Source organism: Lactuca sativa, chromosome 4, assembly GCF_002870075.4.
Source record: "Lactuca sativa cultivar Salinas chromosome 4, Lsat_Salinas_v11, whole genome shotgun sequence".
Taxonomy (NCBI): Eukaryota; Viridiplantae; Streptophyta; class Magnoliopsida; order Asterales; family Asteraceae; genus Lactuca; species Lactuca sativa.
Window position 1 is genome coordinate 318881101 of NC_056626.2, and position 21286 is coordinate 318902386.

The 21286-nt window shown below is 36.0% G+C and overlaps 1 protein-coding gene across 1 annotated transcript; it reads left to right on the forward strand.

Annotated features, from left to right (window-relative positions):
- The first annotated feature begins 3287 nt into the window (after positions 1 to 3287).
- LOC111914801 (long chain acyl-CoA synthetase 4) lies at positions 3288 to 4452 on the forward strand. The gene is made up of 5 exons (XM_052771187.1): positions 3288 to 3646; positions 3708 to 3847; positions 3936 to 4118; positions 4217 to 4336; positions 4411 to 4452. Exons 1-5 carry the CDS (start codon positions 3448 to 3450, stop codon positions 4450 to 4452), a joined length of 684 nt encoding a protein of 227 aa, XP_052627147.1. The 5' UTR covers positions 3288 to 3447.
- Positions 4453 to 21286: the final 16834 nt, after the last annotated feature.

A 21286-nucleotide genomic window follows, 5' to 3' on the forward strand; every position in this document is an offset into this window, starting at 1 on the left:
CAAACAAAATACTTTCAAATCGTTTTATAAACTGACATCAACTCATCGTTTCTTAGTATTAAACTTTTCAAAGGTTTTACAAAACTTCTTTTATGCTTTTATATTGTAAAATGCATGCCTAGATATGTATAGTTATATAAATAATGTTTAAAGGACTTAGGACGACCAACTCACTTTATTTCCTTTTCCTCATTGGGATGTGGCCTTAGGCATCGGTTGCTCGTCCGAATGTCGTCTAAATATTAGTTATATATCATGTATACATATATAGGTATAAAGGTTCCATTAGTTAGTTCAGTACCTTTGGGTAGCAAAGGTATACTTCCGGTTATACTCGTACGTCACTAGTAACTATAATAGGTGTAGTTAGGAGATACTATTTACCATTCCAAGTACAAGGAATCACACAAAAGTCAGTTCATTCATGAGTCTATACTAATACATTACATGTTACATGAATACGCTTACATGAATACGTTTACATAGATACGCTTACATGAATACGTTTACATAGATACGCTTACATGAATACGCTTACATATATACGCTTACACGATTAGGCTTACTTTACGCGATAACAAAACTAACATAACAAGGTGCTATAGCATGGAACAAGTTCAGGATCTACCTATACCAATGAATCACTAATGCTTTTTGCTAGTTATATTAGGTATACATGATCATAGTAATGTGGATGTTCACGGCTTAAAATCATGCAGGGGTCGCGTTTAGTTCCCAAAATCTCTTGACAGGGAGCGTTTAGTATGGAATCTAGCCATCACATTATGCCTTAACCCTCAATTAAGGCAAATTAGTACAAAAGTAGTCACTTATTACAAATACTACAGTACTTACACTGTATATACGACAATTACAAAAGGATAAAACTCCAGTTAATATATTATTAATACCTTTACCATGTGTCATATTCACATAATCAATGAGGTAGATTAGATAATAATAATAATAATAATAATAATAGTCGTACAGTCGGGTCTTGGTCGAAGGCTACTTTCAAAACAGTCGGGTCTTGGTAGAAGGCTACTTTCAAAACAGTCTGGTCTTGGTAGAAGGCTACTTTCAAAACGGTTAGGTCTTGGTAGAAGACTCCTTTTTATACTAGTAGGAATCATAGGGATTTTCTAGGGTTTTCAACTACTTACAAACATTTTCATACTAATACAAAATTTTCTCCAAATGTTTACAAGTCTTTACTTTCCAGTTTTACAAATCAAAGACACATTAATACTTATGAATTCACCAGCTTTATTGCTGATACTCGCTTTGAAAATAACTTGTATTCTCAGGTCACAAATAGACAGGTACGACGACCAGGTTTTGTGAACACGGAGAAATCAAGACTCCTCTTTTATTGTGATTAGTTATTATGTTGTCTTATACTATGAAAGAACACACCTGTAATTAAAATTATACTATTAATGCAATGGATGATGTTGTTGCTTGTTTACTACTTTACATTGTTATGATACATTACATGACGTCCTCCTCCCCAGAACGTTTCCGCTGTTCTCGGTTTTGGGGTGTGCCAGATTCGTTTAAACCAAATGTTGTTGTGTACACCAGTTTTAGTCCATAGGTAATGGAAGGGTATTCTGAGAGATTAAAAATTTTGGAATCAATCCGAATAATTACACTTACACCATTATAATTGATTCTTTATGTAGAAGGAGGGTAGAGATGGATATAAACCCAGAAGATGAGATGTTGTAACTGGTGCAAATCAAAAACCCAGACGATTAAATGTTGTAAATCAAAAAACTGGAGGAATGTTGAAACCAAATTTGACGCTCTTTATAGAAGGAGACTCACTTGACTCACTACTAGAAAACTGCCCTTTAATGACACGGAAACAATGAAGCGCGCTAATAAAGGACGCGCATTTGTGCGTGCCCTAAAAAATAACGTCAGCTCTGGAAAATTTGAAGGATAGAGGGCACGCATTTTTGAGCGTCCTAAAATTAGTGTCCAACAAAAAAAAAAGTAAAAACACGGAGGGCACCTATCCTAAAAAGCGCGTCGTATTACCTTGTCGCTTTATAATTTTAGTCTATTAGCTCGTGTTTTCATTTTTTGGGGGGGAATGAAATCCAAAAAATTAAAAAGCCCGCTTGCGTCTCCTCCTTCCACGGGAATGCTCACCTCATCAGACTCACCACCATCTCTCCCTCTCTCTCTCTCTCTCTCTCTCTCTCTCTCTCTACAGCTCCCCTCCATACTACCACCATGATTGTCGCAGCTACATCTCACCACCTGCAACCTCAACACAATCGACAATCACCACCATTCCTACCATCCATCGCCGCCCTACGATCTTCTCCATCACCACCTCTTTCTTGTTCTATGTGAAGCCCTAAAATCGGTACCAACAATTGATAGGTTTGATTCTACCCTAGTTCGTTCCCCCCCCCCCTTTCCTGCACAACAACTGATAGGTTCGATTGTAACACTGATATGTTCGATTCTATGGGGTTGACGAATCGTGGTTTATACATCTATGGTTTTTGAATTTCGAGTATTATGCACACAAATGTCAGATGAAATATGGTCTGATTCCAGTTCTTAAAGCCCTCAACTCCGATTGACATGTGATCAAGGCAGGAAGAATTATCGACTCCTTCAAATAAATGTTATCGTCTTCCTATATCAATCTATTTTTGTCTATGCTCAACATTCCAAGGTACAACTCTCTTTTAAACTCCAATATCAACATCTATTCATTTACTTTCCACGAATTCTCATCATCGCATTCGACTTCATCATTCCCAAGAATGATTTTTTCTAAATTCATCTCTTTACTAACCTGATTGTGTTATCTACTTGTTGGTGGGATTTCTATCAGTTTTAATTTTATTTTAAGGTGAAATGATGAAGTGCACGTGAGGTGTTTGATGAAATGCTCAAGTGAGTGTAGACAATAATTTCTTTCATCTTTTGGCTATGTAAAGATGGAGGTAATAAGATGGGTAAGGATGGAAAAGTTGACATGTTGTGACATCAGGGCCAACAGGGTGCTGCAATTCACATAATCGATGCCAACACCAGACATCTGTTTTCTTTTCTTGCTGGCTTTCTCATGATTTGTGCTTTGTGACTTCAGATAATTACAGAATTCAAGGAGCAAGGATTGAATACCGAATTGTACAGCAAGAACAAAGACAGAGGGGAAACTTATAGTATTGTACCCACAAGTGCTATCAGGTAGTTTTTTTATGAGATCTGCTGTTCACGCACCATTTGAATACTGGGTTTTGAACTTTGAACAAAATCTTTGCTTTTTGGGGAAAAACAGTGGTGAAGGCATACCTGATATGTTGTTACTACTTGTCCAATGGGCTCACAAGACAATGATTGAAAAACAAGCAACCTAAATAACACACAGGGCTAACGGAAACCTGTGCTGGATCATTCGTGTCACTACCAAACGAAATGGAGATGGTGGGAACCGTGGGCCCAGCCGTACCCAATTTGGATGCCTGTTTGGAATCTGTTCCTAAAATGAATTATGACACCCTTTCAAGTAAACCACAAGGAGAGATATGTATTCGAGGAAATGTTTTATTTGCAGGCTATTATAAAAGAGAAGACCTTACAGTAGAAGTCCTTGTTGATGGTTGGTTCCATACAGGTATATAATTTACAAAAATAATAAAAAAAATCTTATTAACTTATATTATTTTATGGTTTAGGTGATATTGGTGAGTGGCAACCTGATGGAAGCATGAAAATTATTGATCGCAAGAAAAACATTTTTAAGCTCTCACAAGGAGAATATGTCATTGTTGAAAATCTTGAGAATGTATTTGGACCTGTTTCTGATCATGATTCGGTACATTACTTAAAATACTCACAATTTCAACTTATTTTAACCTAAAATGCCATTTAAGATGTTATTTAATTTATGGTTGGTATTTTAGATATGGATCTATGGGAACAGCTTTGAGTCTTGTCTTGTTGCTGTTGCGAATCCTAATAAGCAAGCAATTGAACATTATGCTAACGCACATAACATTTCTGGGGATTTTGAAGCTTTATGTGAAAATCCCAAAATTAAAGAATATGTCTTGGGAGAGCTCACTAAAGTCGGAAAAGAAAACAAGGTTGTTTTTTCGTTTTTTTTCTTTTTAAATAATTTAATGACTAACTATTTTACCACTTATCTGTTTTCATGAATTAATCTTTTATTTTAATTTTGTAGTTGAAAGGTTTTGAATTTGTGAAAGTGATCCACCTTGACCCTGTTCCTTTTGACATGGAGTGTGACCTTTTGACCCCGACATTCAAGAAGAAAAGACCCCTGTTGCTCAAATACTATCAGGTAATATAAAATATAAAATAAGTTTTACGGAATAAACATGTTTTTTTTCTGATGAAATTACTTTATTTTTTCAGAGTATAATTGATAACATGTACCAGAAAATTAACAACAGGTGAATTGCTTGGTAATGATATGGTGTCTCCTCACAAGAATGTTATCAATGAGAAATAAAAAAGAGGACAAAGGGTTTCTTTTTAACTGGCCTTTTTGTACTCATCAACAGGTGGATCAATAGGGGAATGAAGGACATCACCAGCAGCTCGACCAATATGACTATTTTTCCCTAACTCTTAATAAATTTCTACTAGACGAGTATATTTATTACAACATATACCTCTTAGCAGCAATTTCTCAACATCAATACAGCTCTGGTCAATTGAAAACTCTGCCTCCTTGTTAGTCAAAGGGTCAATGACAAATGAACTATGTAGACACTTTATCTGCAAGTCTAACCCTGGTTCAATCTTAATAAAAGGACAAGAACCTGCATCTGAAGTGACATTTTTCTTCTCACATTCCAACCAGTAAAGAATCTTTAACCCTGGAGTTCTTAAACCACCAGAATCAGACTCTCCATCTTGACCAAGTTGTATAGAACTTTGACTTGAACTGCCATCAGATATGAGTTCAAACCGAATTGCATCTTTCCATCTACCTGCACTTAGTGCTTGAACTTGTCTTATAACAATATCCAACCCTAATGTTTATGGTTGATTGTAAGTTCAGGTTGCTAGAGCTTGAAATGCGAAGAAGGTGCACTGCAGATCAAAAGGTGTGCCATCATGTCTAATTGCCCATTCCCATTGTATTTTGGATTGAAGGAATATATTTCACAAATCCATTTTCAATTGATCTCAGGTGCTTGCCTCACTTATCATTAGATTGGCATTAGCAGAAACCTTTTGCCTTAATTTAGATGTTCCAAATGCCGAAAGTCTTGTTGCTGCTCTCGTAAGGTACATTTTTTACTGTTGTATTTAGGGATATTCCAAATGCCAAACGGGAGACCTTTGGTGCCTTTTTTTATTTATCATTGTGATAATTTTGAGAAGTTGGATTTGTCGATATCTAACTTCTTATAGTCACTTGTTGGTTTCTTGTTGTGTGTATAGGGTTGATGAAAGCAAATAGCTCTGGAGTTAGAAGAGAAAAAGAAAGCTCATGCTGAAAGAGATACGGTGCTGCAAATGCAAGTGTTGCATTCTTCATTTCAACTCTTAGTATGAAACACAAAGTAGATTAGATGAATGCAAATTTATATATTGTAAAAAATAGAATTGTATGACATTAAATTTTATGCAATGGATTGTATTTTTTGTATATGATATTTTATTTCTATTATGAGACATTAAATGCAAATTTAATTTAAAAATTCATAAATATATAAATATATTTTTTTTAGAACATTTAAAATTATGATACGCAAAAAAGCGTGTCATCTTCATTTATGACATGGCCTTTCTTGACAGGGGCTTCCTTGATACGCATTGCGTGTTATAAACACGCGCGTCGTAAGGTTACGACACGCAAATGCGTGTCGTCTTCCTTTATGACAGGGCCTTCCTTGATACGCATTGCGTGTCATAACCGCGCGTCGTAAATGCGCGTCATAAATGCGCGTCGTAAATGCGCGTCGTCTATAGACGACGCGCAAAAGCGCGTCGTCTCTCTTTATGACAGGGCCTTCCTTGACGCGCATTTGCGCGTCGTCTGAGCCCTTTACGACGCGCAATGAGCGTCATAAAAGGCTGTTTTTCTAGTAGTGACTCCTGTAACTAGCACCTCCATTAGCGAGTTTCTAGATTACAGTAACATAGGTGGTGAAGGCTCCATATCTAGAGACAATTCTTCTTTTTTCTCGAACGAGCCTGAAAGTAGTAACACAATCTCAATCTAGAGATCTATGAGTAGTATTCTGAGATAGATCTGATACCTTCTAATATTTTTTCTGATCTTCACAGCATCCCACACAATCGCCACCGACAAGTATAGGGAGTGTGTTCATGTGCATGGTAGTGTCTGCGTGTTTGTGTGTGTGAGAGAGAGAGAGAAAGAGAAAAAGCGAGAGAGAGAGAGAGGGAGAGGGGGTGGGAGCATTTCCATATTAAATTTTATTTATTTTTAAATAAGGGAAAACCTCATGAATGGTCCCTGGGTAGTGAAATGACGAAAATGCTCTTCATTTAATGAACAAAAGCTAACGGAGTTAGCAAAAAGGACAAAACATCACAAGTTTTGAAAACACAGGGACTATCTATGATGTTTTTAAACCCCGTGGACTAAACTTTAGATTTAGGAAAACCATAGGGACCATTATGATGGTTTTTCAACAAATAATTATAATACATATCTAAATAAATAAAAGAATAAATAAATAAATAATATTTTCATAAATAAATACATAACAGTACTACATATACATGTAATTAATACATATAATACCAATTAACTATTTTTTAAATGATTATTTATGTTACAATATACATTATATAATATACTAATTTTGAAGCCCCTTTTTGAATAGTTCTTTTCTGTCATTGGTGGATTTTTTTCTTTTGGTGGTTTCTTTACATTTGAGATTATGGTTTACACGTGTTATGATACCCACTGCCAGTGTATACGTGTTTTCCTCCACCGCTTATGCTTCATTCATGTGATGCTCTCTTCGACCTACCTAGAAGACACCGATTTCTCTACTCCGATTTCTTCCACCTTCTCAATCTTCTATACCTCAAAATATACTCATGTTTCCCCTCTCTTTGATTAGAAAGAAATTGGGGGCACAAAGGGAATAGACACCGATTGTTGTCACATGAACAAAAAAATGAGGGCAACCGCCAATGGTGATGGTGACGACCACTGGAAAATGCAGTGGTGGTTGTTATTTTGGTGTGATTTTTGCGTCATCCACTTGCTTCGACCATAGAAGATTCACAGCGAACAATGTTCCTTCGACCAAAACCAAAAGTTCCTGTTTTTGTGTCTCAGATTATGTTGCATGAAGAATCGATGATGAGTAAATTTCTTTTAGGGTTTAAACCAATCGATCTTCATAATCCCAGAGTAATGAAAGTGCATACTTGCCCTTATTCTTCAACACTTCTTTCAACCTTCTACATCATCGGAGAAGCCACCTAGAGAAGGTTTCTCTTCATCCTAAACCCAATCGCCTCTCTCACCCCACATATACAAGTGACCTCATTCGGAAACTCCAAACGTGTTTTTTGATTCTTTATAATTCTCTGTAGAAAGCAATTTTATTTTTGTTTACAAGTTTAAGTATCTTTATTTTTAGTGATTCCATGAGGACGTCTTCCGATTAATTTCACGCAACTTCAATGGGCTGCCGTGTTTTTTTGGAGATTTGGGAATCACTTCCATAGTGGTTTGCAAAAGAATACTTGAAGCCTTTGATAGAAGTTTTTTTACCTTCTTCTTTGGTTTCAATACTATATAACAACTTTTATTTATGACTTCAAGTATTCTTTTACATTTGTTTTTACTTTTGTGGCTTACATAACGTTTGGAGACTGTGAAAGTTGGTTTGTTTTTTCTGTCCACCAAGTGCTCGATATAATGCCAACATGAATTATATATATATATATATATATATATATATATATATATATATATATATATATATATATATATATATATATATATATATTAATTTTTTTCAATATCAATATCATTTTCCCTGATTCTTATCTAGATGCTGAAAAGAAAGACTATGGATATTGAGAAGAAAAACTAAGAAGGTATCAAATATCATCTAATTTTCTTAGTAATGTTGTAATTATGGATATTTGTACATGATGCTTACATATTAAAAAGATCAAGGAATTTTCATTTCTATATGACAGGGTGACTTGAGGTTGTCTTGAAGCAGGAAAACCAGTTGGTGGATTCAAGATTGCTAAAGAAACATAGGAATGGACAGAAACCAACTTTTTATCCATATTTTCCCTCTCATACAGGTAGATACAATATGATGATGTGTACTATACTTTGCATTTGACGTGGTTAGAATCAGATTATATTGAATGTGTCGATTGGTGTGATTAGTGATGCAAGTTTTTTTTCATCAACAAACCATGGATAATGAGAGAACATGGGTGTGATTGAACTACCAACATGGACCATTTTCATAACAGTTTCTTGCCACAGAGACCATTTATTCAACAGTTTGTCAAAGAGATCATCTATGTCATGTTTTTCCTGCCACATGGACCATCTTTGAAACAGTTTCCTACCATAAGGACCTTTTATGTAACAACTTTCTCATTTGTGTAATGTTTTCTTTATCCACATCACCATTTTTAATCAAATTAAGATATAGTTTGTATTTTTATCTTTTTTTAGCAATTGGTAGTGATTGTTTGCTTTCGTATATAGGCCACAATTACTGAAGCTACAATATAATGAATATGTCTCCATGCCTAACAAAGTTGTTGACTCTCTATTATAGGTACAAAAATCAATGCTAAAGCCATCTGTTACTAGAGGTTAGTAATATCAAATTTGAAATCCTATAGTACCTAAATTTCACAATGAGTTTTTTTGCCTGCCATGACTACTACCCCTATAAAATGGGTTCTGGTGGCCATGACATAATTGTTATTTAAAACGCCTACCCAAATATAGCATGATACTTACTCATGTGCTAGAACAGATCTTGATTACATTACTTTTCAACTTGGTTATAGTTTCTCATTTGTTTCTTTGTCAATTTCCAATGTTGATTTTAGAGAATTGATGAATCTTAAGGTTGCTGATAGGTGGGATGGAAAGTCAAAGTTAGTCAATTTTATTGGAAATATCATTCCTTTTATGGGCTTTTTTCCGTGGTATGTGTGTCGCTAAAGAATAATGAAAGATTTGTATTTTCATTGTAGGCTTAGGTTCTTATACTTGATGTTATAAATGAACATTTGAACAACAAAATCTGAATATGAGGTATGCTTATAGATTTAATCCTTTAAATGAGAAATAAAAAGCATGCATTGGAAAGATACATAAATAAAAAACCAGATAGAAGGAGAAATATTATTTTTTGGACATGCGTTGGAATGATGCATAAACAAAAATCCATAGAAATATCTTTGTTGTGCTTCACCGTCAATGATATTCTATTGAATTTGATGAATTCGGTTACATTTTCTAACTTATGACTAAGGTTGTGATGTGTATGGAAGTCATGTGGGTATTTAAGCTTCAATGGGTTCCAACAACTTCCATTTCTTTTCCGTATCAAACCCCGCAAAGCAGGGATTCTTCCCAAGTTGTGTTCTAAATACATAATGATATAGGTTAACAATAGTTAGGAATAAGATAGAAACTTTTAAGTAAATGCATTAAAATATTCAAGAACTATCTTCTCTTCCTATACTAAAAAATAACTATTAATGTCACTTGTTATTTTTTCATAATATATATATATATATATATATATATATATATATATATATATATATATATATATATATATATATATATATATATATATATATATATATATATATATATATATATATATATATATATTTTCAAATGCTTTATAAAAATGACATTTTTCATTTTTTCATCATTTTTTATTTTTTAAAAAGTATTGATTTTGATAATAAGTTAGACGACTGTTTTTTAGATCCCTGATTTTTTGGAGACATTTAAACTCGTCTTGAATATGTTTCGGTTATGATTGCTGATAATTAATTGTACTTATATATTAAAAATCCTAGAAAATCTTGTTTAATTAATTTGAAAATAATGTTCTTATACTAATAAAAAAATAGTTATTAGTGTTGTCATTTTCTCAAAATTCATGTTTTTTTTAATTCACTATAGAAATGACAGTTGTCATTTTTTCATCATTTTGTAGTTTTTAAAATTATTGATATTGATAATAAGTTAAACAACTATTTATTTGATCTCTGACTTTTAGAATACATTTAAATTCATCTCGAATAAATTTCCGTTATGATTTACAATAATTAGTTGTATTTCTATATTAAAAATCCTACAAAACCATGTTTAATTAATAATTTATTGAAAATAATTGATTAATAACTATGAGTTTTACTATAAAAATTTAATTATTTTTGTAACCTTGCTCTGACGGGCTTTAAGGCCAACTAGTATATTGAGCATGAACTTGGTCATGGTCTAGGTGGTCATGGAAAATGTTCGTGCACACCACCTTGGCTTTTCGTGGTCTTCCGTATTCATGGTCAATTGTGGTGCACACAACGAAGGGTAACCGCCAATAGGGAAAGAAGTGGAATAGTGCATGCAATGGGTTTTGCGCTTTAGAGGGAAAGAGATAATCAAAATTTTAAAAAATTGCTAGTTTTAGTCCCTTGATTTTCGCATATTAACAAAACTTACCTTATTTTTTTATTGTATTTTTTAATTAAAACAAATAAATAAATGATGTGGAATGGAGCGGTAGTGGTGAGTATTCCATAGGTTTAACGATAGTTAATGGTGATGATGGCACCCACCACTAGTTAGTGGTGTGTATAACAGATGGTCTACCCTGGTTCACTAATATATATCAACCGAAAGTGTTCGAATTTATAGGGAATATATATGACGTGTGCAGACGTGTACATTCAGATATATCTTTGCGAATTTATTGGGAATAGATATATGACGTGTGCAAATGCCTAGATTAAGATATATCTTTGGGATTGTAATTATTAACCCAAATCTAATTGATCGAAATGAAAAAATATACCAACCATTCAAAATTTTAGGTAACTGCAAAGCAATTATTACATTGTAATATAAAATCACACACAAAAATCATTGAAAATATGAGAACACTCTGCCATAAGTATAAAATAAGAACCACAATTTAGAAGTATGTCAATGGAAAACACTGATATCATACACAAACACCAGCTTATTATTGACTCATTGGTGGAAGATATTTCAAAGTGCTTTCACCTACGAGATCATGCAATGGATATGTGGAATTAAGCACTAGAGAAGTATGAGTAGAAAGAGAATATTTCAAACTTATTTTTGACATTTTGTTTGTCAAAAGAGAACAAACTTGCTTCTTTATATGTCACGAATTACACCAAATTTATGGAGGATGATGAAGATCAACTGCTTCATGAATGCTCTTCTGGAATGGGTCAAGATAAAAAAAATGTTGAACTTCATTCACTGATTAATAGTTGATGAATTTAAATTGATAAGTCATTTTCCTTTGTGTAAAATCTCTTGAATATATGCCGATTAATAATGGCTAATGCTTTTTGTAATTATTATAAAGTAGTAGAACAATGTAAACACACTATTGATGCTTTTTGTAATTATTATAAAGTAGTAGAACAATGTAAACACACTATTTAGTATTGTTATTGTAACATCTTGATTTTAAGGAATTTCCTTTTTGATCATTGATTGGTAATTTTTTTTTGCAAAGTTGGTCCCTAATGGCAATTTCGTAATTTTTGGGCATGGCTTGCATACGCTAGGCTTACGTTGCTAGGGTGCAAACCCTAAATTTTAGGGATTGGACCCTATTTAAGCATCATTATAGCCCCATACCCTTCCTTAACTCTATCCACTATTCCTCCTTGACCTTATTTCGAAAACCTAAAGTGTGTGAGTATATTTTGAAGCTTGGAGAGTCATTTTGGTGCTATTTTGGTACTCTTGATGGTGAAGGAAGAACCTAGAAGTTATGGTGATTCACTCAAAGCATTGGATACAAAATTTATACTCCCTTGTGCAGCTTTTGGATGTATAAAGCTCCAAAATTGATTAGTATTTCATTTAGATCAAGTTTTAGCTTAAAGTTGGCACAATTTTGTCCCAAATTATGATCCTTTTGAGTATGGAATATTCCAACACGTTGAGTTATCCTTTCATATGTTTAAGGCCTGTTAAGTCCTAAAAATGTGATCTTGGACATTAGTTTCTTTTCATGCATGATCTAGGTTGTCTTAATGGGTAAAGAAGCTAGGGTTTTTGATGTTAAGGTCTTAATAGATATCCAAAACAATAAAGTTGGAAACTTTATAGTTAAGAACACCTTTTTAAGGTCTAGATCTAGATATTAGATGAAATTGCTTAAGGATTAAGCACTTAATGGGTTGAGTTGGTGGCAACCACGTACCTTCTGCGTACCAAAGTGTATGTTGCGCATACATGTTCAACCCTTCGATGTTTTGTCAAGCAGGAAGTACACCTTGCGTACTTGTTGAGTATGCCCAGCCTACTCACTGAGTTGAACCTGTTGACTTGGTGAACCTTGACCTATATTTTTTACCAAGGTTTGACCTAGGTTTATTTTGGGTATTTTGATCTGTATTCTAAGATTTGGTTACTGTAATTATAAAGGTGACTAGTAAAGTTGATTTCGAAGCAACGTGTTGTTATAGTTTTCTCATCTGTCTGTGATGTGAGTTTTCTCACTGTCTTCATGGGTCGAATGCACCAATTCCAATTTATTATTAGGTTATTTAGGATGATAGTTGTTGTGTGTCTTACATGAGTTTGTATGATGGGTTGAAATAAACCCCAGGGTAGGGCCCACTACTGTATGTTTGGGTTGAAATAGACCCTAGGGCAGGGCCCACTATTGTATGATCGGGTTGAAAGATACCCTAGGGAGGGGCCTGTATGTGTTGATTGGATTGAAATACAACCTAAGGCGAGGCCCAATTAATATTGTATGTTTTGGTATGTGTTACTTTATGGAACTCATTAAGCTTTAGGATTATAGTTTATACGCTTTCAGGTACTTTAGATTTGAAATCGGGTTGAAAGATACCCTAGGGCAGGGCCTGTATGTGTTGATCGGATTAAAATACAACCTAAGGCGAGGCCCAATTGTATGTTTTGGTATGTGATACTTTATGGAACTCACTAAGCTTTAGGCTTACAGTTTATGTTTACACTTTCAGGTACTTCAGATTTGAAAGGGAATCCTCCCCTCATGATTTCCACATTTCGAATAATTGTACTCTGATGTTTTGGATATTAAGATTTCGTGTTGTATTTTGAAATAACTAATGAATGAATTGATATTCTTTCAATGAAAAATTTTATCACTATTTTTGGGTTGTTACAAGTTGGTATCACTACCTTGGTTTGAGGAATTCGGGCACACTTTCGGGTGTGTCAGAACTCAAACTGAGGAAATGATAATGTTTTTTTTTATGAAAAAGAAAATTGAACTTCTAAAAATATTTGTATTAAGTAAAAGGGGTGCGATGCGTGGAATCAGTTGAGCTTAAGTAAGTTTTTCCCAAGATTACCCATACCTTTGTATTATGAATGGTATGCTTGATATGAGAATTACATGCTAAATTAGGGCTAAGGATACCTTCAGGAATCATATGATAGAATTACCTAATTTGTGTGATACCTTATAGCCTAGGAGGATTGGATGCTATGTATTACTTGGGATTGATATTGGCTCAGTTAATTGCAAAGTGTAAGCTTTCGAAGTTGTATACAATTAGGATTATATATCCCTATAATGATCGATTTGGCCTCATTTCTTGTTCCTTGTTTAGTTGTAGACTTAGGGTAGAATCATCATTTGACAGTCTATGTGATCCTATTTTGTCTGTAACTTGCATGCAGAAGGCAACCAGCAGTGTTGATTGAGGTTTTCGGTATTGCAAGCTATGGAAGTTGAGAATTTCTAGGAGAGCCTAGGATATGTATGTTGTTTAGCATAGGCTTGGTACATTGTCTTAGTGCGGTGACTTAGAGGAATCAGGACGGCTCTTGAGGAAGTTACAGGTAGGTGTGAAAGGTAGTATTAGGCCTGTACTACTGGAAGCAAAGGATTTGTACCTGATACAAGAGCAGGTTTAGAGACTCTAAGGAGGCTTTTGTAGTAAGGATTTCCTCGATATATGTATTGATTATTTATATGCTTGTGTTTCAGTATGGTAATGAATACTCATGGAGGTTCTGGCTCTGGTTTTGGTTCATGTTCTCACTCAGGCACATAACCGATTGAAGAGAGGCTACATGATTTCATTGCAGATAAGGTTACTTGCAGTATCTTGGATGTCACTCCTGTGATGTTTGGTACCATCAAGGAGGGGATTATGGAGCTAGTGGATGAAAGGCTCAAGTCATTTCGAGCCAAGATTGTTGCGAGACAGATAGGAGCTCGAAGTCCCACATTCCGAGAGTTTAAGGCCTGTTAAGTTCCTGAGTTATTTGGGATTAAGGACCCCATCACTAGCCGACTTTGGATCCCTGACATGGAGAATGGTTACTGGATGATTTTTTTCCATGAGAGGGGAAAGGTGGTATTTACATCCTGCCTACTGAGGGACCAAGCACGAGACTGGTGGGAGGAGGTTAGCCGATCTATAGGGTTAGCGACAGTGGCAGGACCTTCACCGGACTACTACTGAGACTGTGGCATAGATTACAACCAAATTCAAGGAGAGAACTTTGTTGGATCCACAGTACGCCGCGGATGAGGAAATGAAGAACACGAGATATTGAAGATATGTTGAGAGAAGATATCAGGGAGTTTGTGAGCGTTTCGAGGTGGAAGACCCTATATGATATGATTGAGAAGGCTCGTGAGCCGGAGATTGAGTTGGAGCTTCGGACGAAGCGGAAGCCGAAGAAGGTTTAGACAGTAGTGGGACAGGCTAAGAGGCCCAAGACTTCCCTATGTTTAGGTTGTCGTTAGTGGGCCACAAGAGTAAGGACTGCTCTACGAGTGCTCTAATTTGCATTCATTAGAATAAGAACGTCCATAAAACGTTTGTTTCCTGAGATTGTCCTGGGGATCAGTGGCAACGCTTGTGCCAGCCACCTTGAGGATTATTGATGGCCACCAATGCAAGGCAAAGGCATCTGTGGTGAAGAGCATGGTATTTCAGTTGACCACTGATGAGGCCAGTGCAGCGCCGGATGTGGTTACTTGTATGTGTATTTTTTTCTACCTTTATTTTTCTTTCTTTATTTATGCTCAAGATTATATTTGATCTTGTATAGGTAGCTTCTTGGTCAATTGTATGACTACTCAAGTTCTGTTTGATTCGAGTACTACCAGATCCTTTGTATCTCTTGCGCTTAGCAAGAAGTTTTCTGATGCTCCCGGGACAATGGATTTCCCACTGGAGGTTGAGATTGCGGATGACTGTACCGTGAGTGCTTTTAGGGTTTATCTTGGGTTTGTTCTAAATCTGTTAGTGAGAGATATTGTATTGATTTGGTTTCGATTCCTATGCATGGATCGAAGGTTATCATCAGGATGGATTGGTTGGGCCCCAATGGGGCCATGATTGTCTGTGAGTGCCAATTAGTAAGAGTTGGAATCCCAAGTGGGGGAGAACTGGATATTCCTGGTGAGGGAGCTTCGCACGGGATGACTCTCTATTCAGATGCGAGGGCCAACATATATCTTTAGTAAGGTTGTTCAGGATTTTTGGATTTCATGGCGGATACTCTATTTGAGTGGTTGTTGACGCTGAGTGTGCTGCCCATTGTTCGGGATTTCCCTGATGTGTTTCCCGAGGAGTTACCCAGAGTGCCTCCTGATAGCCAAGTCGTGTTCCGGATTGATTTGATTCTTGGAGGGGCTCCCATAGCCAAGGCACTATATTGCCTGGCACCACCAGAGATGCAGGAGTTGTCTACGCAGCTTCAAGAGCTGCTAGACAAGGGATTTATTCGACGGAGAAGTTCCCTTTGGGGAGCACCGATCCTATTCGTAAAGAAGAAGGATGGTTCACACATGATGTGCATTGATTACGGGGAGTTGAATAAGCTAATGGTGAACAAACGTTACCCACTTCCAAGGATTGATGATCTATTTGTGAAAGTCCATAATATTGTGGTTTGAGCTAGGCATTAATTTTGTATAGTTCTTATTAGGGTGGCAGTGTATGTAAGGCAGTGTAGTGATTTAGACTTGATGTATGTGTGCAGCCTCACTTGTGTGTACAGCTACACACATGTGTGCGGCCGCACACGCATGTATGGTTGCACACTCATGTGCTGGTGAGGGTACTATTTATAGGGGCTGATTTGTGTCAGATTGTACTAGTTGCTGAACAGTGCAGTGTGTGTACTTCTCAAGGTGTACTTGACATTTATGATATAGATGTGTGCATGCTTGATGTTATCTCTTTTCTACTCATTCTACACTTCATTTTGATTGCTATTTGCTTCATTGATTACTGAATTGGATCCATATTTGTGGACTAACAATTGGTATTAGAGCCAATTTGGTATCAATTGAAGTATTTTAGAGTGTGAGGTTGCAAAATTTCACTGTTTTTGAAGTGCATTTGTCTGATTTGATCAAAGAACTGCTGTTTGATTATTGTTTTCAATAGTTAGAAATCAAGTTTCATCAAAATCTGAGAAAATTGTGTGTGTGGGTGATATTTTTGATGGGTTTTGAGCATTCTAACATTTCCTAAGTGTACATGCAACCCTAATAACCTTGGATCTATGTTTGTCTAATTATCATGCAAAGTTGAATTCCAAGGTTATATTCCTATCTAGCATACATGGGGAACAATTTTTAACTTGAATGAAAGATAGAATAACTTACCTTTTTGTTGCTTATGTTCCTTGAAACCTTGTGAGCCTAGCACCCTAAGTGTGATGCCTCAAATGCTTCACACAACACCAAATGCTCTTGGAAAGACTTTTGAGAGAACACACACTTCTTGAAATCGGCCTAGCCCTCTTGTTTCTTATGTGTAGCCATTTTTGGTGGAGAATGGGATCCTTATATAGTGTTGACACATCTAGGGTTACACCATGTAAACCCTAATGTGTCATGACTCTTCATTTCCATGACCCATGGGTTTGTAACTCCTATGGAGCATCCTATTGGTAGAACCCAACTTGATAATCCATGGAGCCTCTTAGCCCACTATACAAGATATGAATGATTTACATAATCAACCCATATATTTAATTAGTTATCTTTTGATCACTTAATTAATTCTATATTAATTCTTGATCAAACTAATCAAATAATATTATTAATATATTAGAACTTATAATATATTAATAATCTCCAAGTGTTATTCCTCTCATTTAGTCTATCCAATTGCATGGTGCCATGAAACCCAAATGGACCATGCCGGGTCGGGTCAAGTACTGACCAGAAATAGTTATGGGCTTAGACACCTTATCCAACATTTTTTAGTGTGTGCGGTTGACTGTTGAAGGTGTGCGATTGAATCGTTTGAGGGTGTATTGCTAGGTGTGTATGGTTGAGTGTGATGTTAAGTGTGTGTGGTTGGGTTTTGTGTGCTGTTAAGTGTGTGCGGTTGGGTTTTGTGTGATGTTAAGTGTGTGTAGTTACACTTACTGAATTGAATTCAAGTGCTGTTGAGTGTGCTGCTTAGTGTGCGGTTGGAGTTGTGGTTAAGTATAAAATTGTGTGTGCGGTTAAGGGTAATTTTGTGTGCGGTTATACTTTGTGTGTGCGGTAACAATCATTTAAGTTTGTCACAATGGAATCTCAAAACATGACAGTACATCAAGAACTTGAATCCATCATGGGAACAACTTCTCGGATTCCTCGACTTTTGAATGCTGAAGGTTTTCCAGAATGGAAACACCGAATCGAAAAATATATCAAAATGAAAGACTTCAAGATTTGGTGCAGTGTACTCAGAGGACCAATTTGAATCACTACAGTAGTGGATGAAGTCATTGTCGACAAACAAATTGAAAATTATACAGATGAGGATTTCGAAAGAATTGAAGAACAAGAAAAAGCTCTTGCTACGCTTACAATGGCATTATCTCCAGAAATTGCTCTGGGATTCCGTGAGTATACATCTGCGAAGACACTTTGGGAAGATCTTATTGAAGTCTGTGAGGGAAATGTGTATATGAAGCAAATTCGTCAGGATATGCTTCGACAAAAGTTCAACATGTTCAACTATGTCCTGGGTGAAAATCTTGAGAATCAGCTCCAAAGGTTCATTACTCTCACTATAGAAATGAGTTTTGTAGGTGTTTCAGTAACAAGATCAGAAATCAACAAGAAATTGTTAAACTCCCTTCCAAAATCTGAGGACATGAATGTCTCAGTGATTAAGAAAACAAAAGACTTAAACACGCTGAGTTTGGTAGAAACAATGGCTATAATCCAGGCCTGTGATCTTGATGACAAGCAGAGGGAGATTAATCATGTTAATTCTTATTCCACTGCAAATCTAGGGATCCAAAAATCAAACAACAATGCTTTTTCAAGCTTCATAGTTGCACAAGCACCTCAAGTTACCCCAACTACACATGTTCCACAAGTTCAACCTTTCATGACTCATCAATCGATTCAACCAACATCCTATGTTCCTCTTTCAATTCAACAAATTCAAGTCTCTCAACCTCAGATCATGCCTCAGCAAGCTAATATCAATGTTGGATCATCTAATGTTGTACCTTCTCAGTCTCATGTTTTCAGCTCTCAGATGAAAGAAAAGGAAGAAAACATGGCTCTAGTTACAGGCTTTGTAAACTGCTATAATGCTTTCATGGCTGGAGAACTCTCTCCACAACTTTTGTTTGCCGATCTTGATCAAATTCATCCTGAATATATAGAAGAGATGGACATAACCTCGCAAATGGCCATGACTGTATTAAGGGCAAAGCAGTTTTCCAAGAAAACTGGTAAAAACAATTGGAGTGTCAATTCTGACAAAAGGTTGTGTTTAACAAAGGCAAACTTCATTGCTACAATTGCCATGAGCCTGGGCATTTTGCTAGAGAGTGTCCAAAGCCTCCACAGCAACAACAAGGGATCCTCATCTACCAACCAACCTGAGAATCTGGCAATGGTGGCCCAATCCTTTGATTGGGAAGATCAAATTCAGGCCTTGAATATTTCAGGACCTGAAAATACCTTTCTGGCTCAGATCAATGATTGCAAGGAGAAAGAGATGGAGGCAGATACCGAAGAAGAAATGATGAACCTCCAGTTTGCCTTTATGGTGCAGACTACTTCTGAACCATCCAAGTCCGAGGTAAGTGAATCTGGTTGTTCTTCATCTTGTGCTAAAACTATTAAATATTTGCGAGAATCAATAGAATTAATTAAGAGAGAGAATGAGGACTTGAAATATGAGGGTTACACCCTTAGGAAAAACCAAAAGCCCTTAAAGACTCAACCAGAAAATAAAATAAAGGATTTTAGGAAATTGCAAGAAGACTACAACAACAAATGCAAGAATTATGATCATCTCAAACGAAAATTTGAAGTTGTGTCCACTAAACTTGACTCATTAAAAACACGTTTCGAAAATGCTGAATTTAATTTTAAAAAATATGATGGGTCAAGTGAAACAATTGCAACAATGATTGAGGGACAAATGCACTGGAGAGATATCACTCATAGGAATCAAATAAAAGTTGGCTTAGGATTTGAGATGTCCCCCCTCCCTTCAATCATAACTACACTGCTATTCCTCTATCTCAAGAAAAAATAGATAGAGAATCTTACATGGTATATGGAAAGTCAGCTTCTGAGCAAACAATACAGTCAAATAATAAGGTTTTGAGTACTAATGTTTCAAATTTGAGTGCAGATAAGTCCATAGCTCAGGGGGAGAAAAGAGATGAAAAGTTTGATGGTCTTGAGTCTAGTGATAATGATGTGTCAAAGTTTGGTGTTAGTTTATGTAATGAGTCCACAGTAAACTCAAAATAAAACGTTAATGTTTTTGTGTCTGGTGGTGTATTATTTCAGTCTGATACTTTTGTTAATGATGGTGTTGTTTCTGATAAAACTGCTAAATCTGATTTGAATATCTCTACACCTTCCACATCTGCTTCAAAATCCTATGATGGTTCTTGCAAGTGTTGAAGCATTAGAAATGAAAAAGGAAAGAATAAATCTGTCGATAGCAGTGCCAAAACCATTAAAAATAAACAAATATGTTTTAACTGTGGCACTGCTGGACACATTGCAAGAAATTGTATGAACCGGATGTTTGTTTCTCATACAACAAAACGAGGAGAGAACGAATTTCGGGAATGATCTTTAACTAGAAAAACCCCCAGAAATCGTTCTCGAAATGGTGACTTGAACATAAATTCAAACAAGAAGGTGGAATACTCTCAAAAGGATAAACAATTTTTCCGTAAAAACAACAAGAGTTTGCCAAAATCAATTCAGGCTAAGCCTAAGTCGACTTTGTCAAAGAGCAGGACCGGATCTTCAAACTCTTCGAGGAAAAAATCCACCGGCTCGAAGAAAACTAACAAAATTTCAATAACTAACTCTAAGTGGATACCAAAATTGACTTCAGATCAGTCACCATTTACCTCTAAATCAAATGAAAAGAAAGAATGAAATGAAAAATCTGTGAAAGGAAAGGGTCAACCCAAGATTGTAATGAGCTGGGTCCCCAAAACTAAATGATTTCGCTCATCGTGCATGGAAAGTTGTAGAGGAATTTCGTCAGACACTGGTATGTCGACAGCGGCTGCTCCCGACACATGACTGGAGACATATCCCAATTTCACGGCATTCAAACTTTTAATGGAGGATATGTTTCCTTTGCGGGCGGAGAGGGCTGAAAAATTACTCAAAAAGGAACTGTTTCAAATGGAGTGCTGAATTTTGAGAATGTTAACTTTGCTCCTGAACTAAAACACAGCTTGTTGAGTGTGTCTCAGATCTGCGACAAGGGTTACTCCACTCATTTCACATATAAGGAGTGTCTGATCTTAAATCATGGTGTTGTCATTCCGGAAGATTGGATTCTTGTAAAATCTAAGCGGGATAGGAATGCCTACATTATAGACATGAACAACAATATCCCCGACGAAGTCACTTGCCTTTTCTTCAAAGCTTCTGAACAAAATGCGATGTTGTGGCATCGTCGTCTCGGTCACGCTAATGCAAAGAACCTGATTCGGTTGGCAAAGAACGAACTGGTCCGAGGATTACTTGTCAGAGATTTCATTACATTTGAAAAA